The following is a 10,582-nucleotide window of genomic DNA, read 5'->3' on the forward strand; positions in this document are numbered from 1 at the left end:
ACACAACGAGAGAGAGGGGGGGGGGGGGGGGGAGGGGGGGGGGCACAGGATGGACTGACTGACTGACTGACTGACTGACTGACTGACTGACGGACAGATGTACAGGTCAGTGGGCACAGACGCTCGCCCCCTTACCTCGGTCAGTCCAGCAGTAGGGGGGGGGGCTGTGGTGCTCGTCGTGGGAGTACATAGTGACTCCGTGTAACTGCTGAAGCATCGCTCTCCTGGATGCATAACCTAGTCACCCCCCGACCCCCCCAGAAGAACAAACCACATCGGCCGAGGTCCCAGGAAACAAAGCCACACGAGCGGCCACGACGTAAACACACACACACGGACACAAACCAACATCCATCATCCAACATCCATCATCCATCCATCCAGTCAACAAACAGAAACAGAAGACGGCAGAACCAGAACATGACAAGAAAGGAAAAGAGAGAGAGAGAGAGAGAGAGAGAAAGATGAAACTGATGGAAAAACTGAAGTCACTTTGTTTTTAGAAAAATACAAAAAGGAGAAAATACCACATAGAAATTCAGTTTGTACTACATCAGTTTGTACTACATCAGTTTGTACTACATCCAACCTCTAGTCTCAGAAACGACCACATTTGTGCAGCGATCCAGGGACAGACTGTCCTGAACTACAGTCTGGAGAGACAGACAAAGACAGATGGAGCTGATGTCTACGTAGAGGTGATGAAGACTGTGATGAAGACCACAGCAGTTGACGTTGTGTCATTTCAAGTACTCTGTTTGGTTGTGAAGAGCAGTGAGTCCGTGGTACTTCTTACATCACAGTACCTTCTAATATCAGGCTGGTGGAGTCAGCGTGGACGTAGGTGTGTGGAGGAGCAAACTCAAACATCGCTCCAGCATCTGGCACGGTGAGTCACCGCCGCACAGTGGAAGACGTTACAGTGATGTTACAGTCTTTAAATAAAAACACCACAGTGTGTGTGTGTGTGAGTGTGTGTGTGTGAGTCAAACTGACGTTTCTCATTTACACACTGACAGATAAACGTTACAATTAAACACGTTATACGTTGATTTTAAAATCACTCATCCACAGCTAAGCTAAGCTACTGTTGGATGGTTTTTACACACTGACAGATAAACGTTACAATTAAACACATTATACGTTGATTTTAAAATCACTCGTCCACAGCTAAGCTAAGCTAAGCTAAGCTAAGCTAAGCTAAGCTACTGTTGGATGGTTAATATTTAACGGTTGTGCTGACTCAGCAGTACAGGACACAGCCGCCGTAGTTCCGCCCCCCGCCCCCCATCATTAGCATCAGCCCCGTCTCCTGCGCTGCTTGTTGACCTTCAATTATCCTGGTGATCCTGCTGGCTCTTCACTGAGGCAACTCAGTGTCAGTGATTAACAACAGTGCCAGAGGTGGCCAACAGAATATGCAGTACTCTGAAAGTACATGCAGAGAGAGGCAGGTGGTTCTTCTCTTACTTTAAACAGTGTCTCACATCCTCTCCTGTACTGTGTTTAACCTGTTTAAAAAATAAATTGAAGTACTACTAGTAGTAGGAATACTTGATGGTTCTGGCTGATCCAGTCAGACTGGTGGTACTCTGGGAAGTGAACTGATTGGCTGATGATGTTCAAACCAAAGTTCAGTTAAACAGAACTTGTCTTTTCATGAATTCCTGAAGTATTTCCCTGTAGGTACAGCGCAGTAGAACAGGTTCCTGGCTGTTTGCTCTGCTGAAGGTCATGACGCCTCCACAGTGGCTTCAATAAAACATTCAGCTTCACCTGATAAATATTCCCTTCACCCTGGGCTCCAGGTCACAGTCGTATAATGAGGCCGAGCGTTGCCTCCATGTTACTGCAACGTCGCTGTCTAAGAATCAGCAGTGACTTTGTTTAGGAAATGTTGCTTCGTTTGTAATTATTTTTAATATTTACAACCCCTCCCTGCCCCCCCTCCAAAGACAAGAAGCTGTGTGGTACTTTTGCACTACATCTTAAATATTTTATGATATTCACAAGGCATTAAAAATACAGTGAGGACCAGAGTTGAGGTACGTGTTCAGCCACAGTGTTACAGACTACACAATGAACCAGCTTTACTGAGAACATCGGCCTCACTGTGCTGTAGTATTAATACTCTAACGAATACTGGAATATTCTACATCAAAATTCATCACCATCTGTTGATGATGATATGTTGTCTGTTTTTCTGCTCTTGTTTTATTTATTTATTTATTTTCAATCCACCTCCAAAACAAGAGTAAACAAATATCCGAGCGTTAAGTACTTCACTCTACTCTGCTGTCGCCTTTTCCACTTTAGGGAAACGTTGCATCGAGAAAACAACAGAGGTGAAAAGAAGGTCCAGCGTCACAGGAAATGTCAGAGATCCTGTTGAGACGTGAGACGTGGGAGGACATTGTTTGTTTCAAGTTGAGAGATGCTCCAAAGTAATGTCTGTCGCCCAGCACTGACAGGATAAGTGCAAGACTGGGTACAAACGGTGTAATTAAATGTTCTCTCACAGTCACACCAGAGGCCATTTTCTCTGTCACTTCTCAGGTCAGTGTTTTAAAAATGGCTGAGTGTCATTTCACCTCCTCACTTGACGGCAGCAGCAGCTTTTTTATTTTTTTTTTCTGACATTTAGTCTGTGAGAGGAGAAAAAATGTTCCTGTTTTAACGGAACAAATCTTTTAAAATGTATTATTTTTATAATAAAACAATTTTATAATAATTTAGTTTTTATATTTGTAGCTGTAACTGTTGATATTTATGTATCATAACAATAATATATAATAATTGAATAACCATGAGTCAAAGTCTGGGTGAGAATTAAAGGAGTTCAAACAGAAAAACATACATGTCAAAATGCCAGAGTGCAAATCAGGCCTCGTACGACTAATTCACTCTTTTATCTGTGTGAAAACTCTGTGAGGTCAAAGTCAAAGAAGACAAACATGTGGACAGAGCTTCGTTCTCTGGACTGTAGTGGATGTGCTGTACACACGGACGCCTCATCATAAAAACATAAATCAAGGTGAATCTGTGCCATGAACTCAAGAAAGTCCAGGAATAAAGAACAAATGTTACTGCAACATACACTCCTAGTGCTGTTACTGACTGAGGTGGAATGGATGAAAGCAGGACGGAGTCACAGGCGCTGAAGAAGCCGGTGTCAGTGAGAGGGCAGTTCTAAAGGTCAGAGGTCAGAGAACGCTTCCACAGGCAGCAAGAACTGACACGATGCAAGGACGGTTCTTGCATCCTGCAGACCAAGTGTTCGAGGCTGCTGCTAATGCAAGCTACAGAAATACAGCGTGGCCAACGTGGACAGGTGGACAGGTGGAGACGGGTCAGTGTCCAAACCCTCCAACGTTACTGGGTGGAGGACTAACGTTCTGTTTTATCTAGATATTTGTTTTTGTTTTTTTGAACACATAAAGGTTAATTCCAGCTGATTTATTTTCCATACTCTACACAGTGGTTCCCAAAGTAGGGAGTGGGGCCTTTGCTTGGACAGATCTGCTCAATGTTAAATGTCTGTAATGTTTACTGTCCTGCAGCAGCCGCTTCAGTGTTCACTGCTAACTTGCATTAGCATATTCTCGCCTCATGTTAATTGTGTATAATGCTTTTCACCACTTACCCGTAGGCGATGGGGGGGTTAGGGGGGGGCATGCACTTGTTGGGAGGTAGAACATGTTAGAGCACGGCAGCAGGGGTAAACAAGCACACACCTTCAGTGTGGGACACAGGCAAAGAGATCTCCATGCAAGCAGCAGACTGGGCCTTGCGGAACGGTGGTCGGCCGGGGCCTCTGCGGGTAAGCCGTGGCCCCTCGGGCCCCCCGGGGGCGCGGGGCTTCCCCGCTGTGCAGGGCTGGGAGGTAGGGCTAGTGCAATGTCCATTGACATGATCTGTAACAACGGGAAAGCATTAGCATCCAGGACAATAATGCTTTTCAACAAATTCTGATCCTCAAAAGTCATTCAGTGAAATGAGGCCAATGTTTCTACGTCAAAAAGAGACAAAAACAATGTCTGGGATTTCTAACCCTAACCTTTTACATTTTTACACCAGATGACTTGTGAAGATTGGTTTTATTTTCTAGTTTTAGAAAAGCAGGCAGATGTTCACGTTAGATCGAAGGATGAGGTGAAAGAGAGAGAGAGGAGAGAGAGGAGAGACACGGGGACAGCAGCGAAGACAAACATGAACAGATGTGGAGGCAGATTCACTCAGTTAACACCAGAAATAAAGGGCGCGTTACACTGACAGTTACCGTTACGTTTGGTCTAACAAAGAAAATCAAATCTGTTTGGAGGAAAAAAGAATTTAGAACATTCTTTGAAGTAAAAATTTAAAAAACTTCACTTGACTGGTCGGATGTCGGACACTCAAATAAAATCAAATAAAAATCACATTTTTGTCTAACATTATTATTTGATGGACCGGATTGGATGGTCCAGTGGACCGGATCCAGCCTGTGCACCGCCAGTTGATAATAACTATAGTTTGGTTCTCACACAGCAGAACAGAACAGAAGTCGTACTTCAATCCCTGTGACTGAAACTTCAGGATTATCACAGTGTGGCTGCAGAACCAACACGAGTCCGACTTCATGTTGTTGATGAATTAAAAAGAAAAAGAAAACCAAGTACTGGAATATTTTGTGTTTAGAACATTTTTAAAGGGGTGAGGGGGGGTGGTGAATTGGAGACACTGCAGATACAGCGTAGAGAGAGAGAAACCTGAGATTATGATGTGCAGTCGGCTGATGGAAAATCACAGGTTGTTGTGAAACTGATGCCTGTGTAAATAAGTAGCATTTGTTTTGCGTAGCAGATGTGGGGGGGGGGCGGGGGGGGGGGGGTGTCTGAAATGAAGATAGATCCACTAATGGAGGACAGAGGACTGTTCAGGAAATGATCCTGTTAAAATGAAGGAGGCAGTGAAGGGGTTAAAGAGTTACTGCAGAGCGAAGCAGTGGAAGAAGAAAAAAGGTTTCATGGAGAATCAGAGGATGGTCCAGTCATGAGAGAGAGCGACAGGAAGCCTCAAATTTATGGGCATGAGCTACAAATCACCTTTAGAAACACTTGCAAAATGTAGAAGAAACAAAGACAGAAATGAAAACGGTCAAAATGATCAGACACGTGAAGCCAGCGGTCTGAGCTCGTGGAACAGGAACAAACCAACGTTTGAGAAAGGGTTGAAATAAAAAAAAAAAGAAAATCTACAAAATGTGACAAAAGCAGAAAGTACTTCTTCAAAGTAACCGAGTAAAAAAAAAAACTGCTGGCTTTCGCCTACCGTACCAAGATCAGTCTTAAGATCTGTTGGCAGACTTAACTTTCTGCCGGGTCCCTTTACTGAAACAAAAAGATAGGAAACAAAGTAGCCGTTAATCCTCACAAATAAAAAGTAAAAAAAAAAAAAAAAAAAAAAAAATCAACCAAATAGAGACATATGATGAAAAAAAAAATGAAACAGAAATCAATTCAAATGAACAGAACATGCAGTTTCACAGTCAGGCAAAGACTCATGCTCCAGTTTAGTCCCCGGCCGGTGCAGAAGAAATGATCAAAAGTTGAAGCTTTCAAAGTGTTTGACCAGTTTATAATCCACCGCTTCTGTCTGGTTGAACTCACAACGAGACTTAAATTCAACATCGGTGTCAACACTGACCGAGGCGGTGGTTGAATAAATGACCCGGGTGTCGTTACATGGAAGGACAGACAGACACAGAGACAGGAAGTGTCCAAAAAAATCATACAGCAGAGGTCGGAACATTTTGCAAGCATTTTGCAGTAACTACAGAACTGCAAAGGTCAGAGTTGAGATGTCAGGGGTCACTTTCTCTCCTCAGGAGATTTGAATTATTGGATAAAGTGTAGGTGTGTGTGTGTGTGTGTGTGTGTGAAGAGGGGGTTTCAAACAGACAACATAAATCTCTCTTTTTTTTCCCTGAAACTCCTTTGAAAAATTAATGTTTTCTACTGTAGAGACGGAGGCAAAAAAAATAGGACAGGGATAAATTCACCTTTTTATTCTTTTCTACTTCACTGTTTTCCAAACTGAGTAATAGTAACAGGTGAAATGTTCAAAAATCTTCATCTTCAAAAGTAAAACAGCTAATGTTAAATTCCATCAAGCAAAGACTGAAGAACACTGTGGTTTCATCAGCACCACAGCTGGCCACTAGGTGGACACCATGCAGTTAGAGATGAGACAGTGATGACTGTTAGTGCAGAGGACACCAGATGAATCTGTGGACACACACACACACACACACACTAGGCCACAGCTAACATAGACAACAGTGAATTAGCATGTAGCCTTTCTTCCAGCGACAAACACTGAAGCTAACACGAGGCTACGACGAGCGCAGACAGAGAAGAAACGATCTCTAAGAACATCTTTCCTGAGGATCAACCCACCATGGATGTTTGGCTTCATGTTTCAAACATTTACCCCCCGTCAGCCGGGGCAGAGGAACGGTGTTTACACTGAGAACAACTTGGTTGACTGTTTTTCTGAAGAGACCAAATCCAAGTTGGAGAAACAACAGTTTAGTGTCGAGAACCTTTTTTTCAGTTTCTGGTCTATTTCATCCAAATTCAGACAGATCAGGTCGAGTACAAGTTACAGGATCAAAACCTGTTCTCTTTAGCGCCACCTGTGAGCCCCAATGGATGCCTTTTTCTAATTTAGTTATTAGACAATTGAGTTGTTGCATTAATTTATTTTTTGATATAATCCGATGAACATTTTTACTCGTTAACGTATCTATCCGATAATTCCTCCGTCCATCCACTAACAGTGATGTGATTATTAATCACGATTATTCATGATTGAAATGAATTGTGATTAAATGTTTGTCAGCACATCTTCATTGTGTTTTATTATTTTCTTTGTTGATTTTTATTACGACTCTAATCATTTCAGAGACATGAAAAGACTTGATGTGATGTGACACTGACAGTGCTGCTCACAGTGTGGAACAAACGTTGCCATGCAAGGTGCAACACACAACCAACCAACCAACCAACCAACCAACTTGTCCACAATAAAACAAAAAGAGACAAGGACAAAGGAAGGACAAATCCCGCTCTTGGTTTTCTTAAAATAAAATCCAATAAAAGCAGACGTCCATATAAGGGCAGGTCATGGTGGAACTTCCTTCCTCTTACCATTGTCCAGTAAGTAATAGACTGGACTGCAGTGGCTGGCTCTCAGACTGGCCACAGGTTCTGGCAGGACGCGTGCATCGTTGTGAAGGGATGATGGGTAATAAACTGGAATAGGAGATCCAACAGAACAGACACAGACTTTCAGGGATTACAGGGGGGAGACAGGCGGGGGGGCGGGGGAGAAATCAGAGTCTAGCATGTGAGAGGGGGGAGAACAGTTGATAAAAAACCAACAGTGAATAAGGAGGTTGTTTCAGCAGCAACAATAACAACACGAGTTTGAAGATATGAACTACGCTGACCCCTGACCCCTAAACACTGACCCCTAAACACTGACAAGCCAACTTCACCCCCTGACCACTGACTGCACAATGACCAAAATGAAGCCAACTTCAGCAGAGATGAAGCATGAGTTCAGTTCCATCACCACCGTAAAGTTACTGTCTCCGCTCATGTCCCCGGTGCTAAATATAACCTGTTGGCTCAGAGACCCATTACTGGCAGCTCAGCTCGTTAGTCCACGGCCCTGTGACTGTCACCCCTGTTACGGAGTGGACATTCACAACCCTGAACCAAAACAATAAGAGCCGAGGACGGGAGCAAAATGACTGGAGGGTGACAACCCTCTGGCAGGAGGACCAATTAATGGACCATCAGATGAAAAGAGTGAGGACAGAAACGACACACCTGCTGTAGTGACACGAAGAGACGGAGAGAAAATGAGTTTACACTTCAGCAGAAGGAAAACAAACCACGACCTCCTGACCCCTCAGACCAAGACACAACAATGGAGTCTTGTTCACCTGCAGCCAGATGATTCAAACATGTTACTTTTTTACTTTTTTATCAAAGAGATCTGTTTGGAAAGGTCTCAAAAACAACTGCATGAAGGGACTGTGGTGCCACAGACACATAGGATCAGGATACAACACCATCTACTGTGATGTAAACTGTTGGCCTTCCTGCTTTTTCATCTTTCTCTGCAGTGAAGTTGAGATGAGCTGAATGCCGTGTCCTAGTTTCTCTGTCCATTATTCTTTTTTTTTCAACCACTTCATTTTGCTAATTAGATATGTGACAGGCCTGTAATTGGACAGAATGACCACGATGTCGTCAACATCACAGAGTAAAGAACGTTCTGTTCTGGAGCAGGTTTTTTCCTACAGATCCTCAAAAAGAGGCTGGAGAAGAGAACGTTAGAGCTTTAGAAAAAGAAGCTTAACATGGAATTAGGCTAAGAAACAAACAAACAATATATTTATATATAATCCAGTTCCTTATAAACAATAACATTGAAATCAGAGAAGATCCATAAGGACTTCTAAAGAACTGGTTCATCTGTATTTATATTTTCCATTCTGGTCAGAACATTTGTTCCTGTTATTGAGCAGTGATCTCTGAGTCACTGCTGAGTCACAGGGTTCTGCCTCCTGTGGATTACCACATTGTTCTCTTCATGCTGCGGCGCCAACCTGTGTTTACCTCGGGAATATGTATGAGAGTGACACCAATCAGCTCCGGTGATTGTCCTCAACATTTGAGTTCTCGTCAACAATCGTTAACGTCGGCACGCTTTAAAAGTGACTTGGAAATTAGTTCAATCCAAAACTACGGTGACATCACCACAACCGCCGCCCCCGCAGCAGCGGCAGCGGCAGCCGCAACACGAGCAGTCAGCAGAGCTAACACTGATGTCAAGTGTCGTCATGGAATCCTCCTCCAGCCAAACTACCTTTACTTCCAAAGTACTTCAAGGTATTAGCTCATGCATTTCCACCAAGTCAGACCAGTGCCCCCGGTGGCAGAGCCCCGCCTCAGAGAGGAGTATTTAAAACACACAGAGATGATGAAAGGGAATATTTCAGCAGCGTTTAGAACCGTTCTGATTGATGTTCAAACCTTGATGTAAACCTGATGTAACGTCAGCCTCGGTGAACCTGTCAGTCCTACTGCACTGCCAGTGAAAAGGAACGCTAACGTCTGTGAGTCCGTGTGTGACCTCTAACGTTTGTTTGAAAGTCACATTCTAGAGCAGGGGTGTCAAACCTAGGGCCTGTTGTAGAAGGAAGACTGTGTAGATGTTACTTCTCCATAAAAACTTGTCTTTTTGTCCTGCGGGCAGCATCTGGCCCGCAGGCCTTGGCTTTGTTACATGTGCTCCAGAGAGACAGTCTGTTTTTCTTCTAGAAACCAAAGCAGCTCTGTGTTAGACCCAAGTGTCATTTCTCACAAACCAGACGTTCTGCTACACAACGTCATCAAAGACGTCGTCTCAGCATCAAACCAGAGCTACAGGACATGCAACAAAGACCAGGGCAGAAGTGGAGAGAACGAACCAACACAGCAGGTCAGAAGAACCAACACAGCAGGTCAGAAGAACCAACACAGCAGGTCAGAAGAACCAACACAGGGTCAGAAGAAGAAGAACCAACACAGCAGGTCAGAAGAACCAACACAGCAGGTCAGAAGAACCAACCCAGCAGGTCAGAAGACCCTGAACTGAGCAGCAGGACGACCTCACGGTCACATAGTAAAAAACTGTTGTTCAGGTGGAGGAACTTACACAGAGGGTCAGAGTTACAGTCTTCAAAGACAGGAGGTTCCCAGGAAACACTTTAAATATCAAATGAAAGAGAGAGAGGGGGGGGGGGGGGGTGAGCAGCTCTCCTGCAGTGGGAGACTTGCTTCTCTCCATGTCAGTGGACTGCTGGTTGTCGGAGAGTTCTGTAAGGCCTGCCGCAGCCAAGAGGAGGAAGAAGTAGAGAGTCAGTCAGGGTCAGAGGTCGTACGAACTCAGAGCAGCCAAACAGGGGGCGGAGCCAAGTGTTTGAGACCACTCTGAGTTTTTAGCCAAAGAAACGTTTTGGTTTTTGAATTTTTTTTTTTTCACAAACTGATCACAGAAACCCATGGTACTGATTGAATGGATAAAACAACCAAGAAACAGAGAGAACAGAGAACGAACTGGTCATGCTTCAAACACACACACACACACACACACATCTGCTGCAGCATCAGAGCCGTGTTCAGCATTGGTCCAGTCTACTGTAATCACAACAATCCCAGTTCAGTCAATACTTCAGTGGCTGCTTTGAAATCAGTGCTCATCAACTGGTGGCTCGAGGGCCCAAACCGGTCCGTGACTGGACGTCAAATAATAAACAAAAATGTGATTTTCATTTCATTTATCTGAAATATACAGTAGAGAATCATGACTCAATGCATGAACACAACTTTATGCCTCACGGTGATGATACAGAAACTAAATATATATAAATATATAAATATATAAATATACAGTGTGTGGTTTTAACAACAGAAGAAGAACTGGAATAAACACCAGAGATCATCACATCAATCATTACTTTGGTCCAAGTTCAGTTGATTCCACC

The 10,582-nt window shown here is 43.8% G+C and overlaps 1 protein-coding gene across 1 annotated transcript in view; it reads right to left on the reverse strand.

Moving 5' to 3' along the window:
* stxbp5l (syntaxin binding protein 5L) overlaps positions 1-10,582 on the reverse strand; it is a 34,848-nt gene that overhangs the window by 5,833 nt on the left and 18,433 nt on the right. The window contains exons 17-21 of the mRNA XM_025063728.1: positions 9,858-9,923; positions 7,191-7,295; positions 5,316-5,369; positions 3,735-3,914; positions 136-237 (exon numbers count right to left, since the gene is read on the reverse strand). Of these exons, the coding sequence (XP_024919496.1) occupies positions 136-237; positions 3,735-3,914; positions 5,316-5,369; positions 7,191-7,295; positions 9,858-9,923 (507 nt within the window). The remainder of the gene's footprint in view (positions 1-135; positions 238-3,734; positions 3,915-5,315; positions 5,370-7,190; positions 7,296-9,857; positions 9,924-10,582) is intronic.

This window comes from Cynoglossus semilaevis, chromosome 16 (assembly GCF_000523025.1).
Source record: "Cynoglossus semilaevis isolate Cse_v1.0 chromosome 16, Cse_v1.0, whole genome shotgun sequence".
Classification (NCBI taxonomy): domain Eukaryota; kingdom Metazoa; phylum Chordata; class Actinopteri; order Pleuronectiformes; family Cynoglossidae; genus Cynoglossus; species Cynoglossus semilaevis.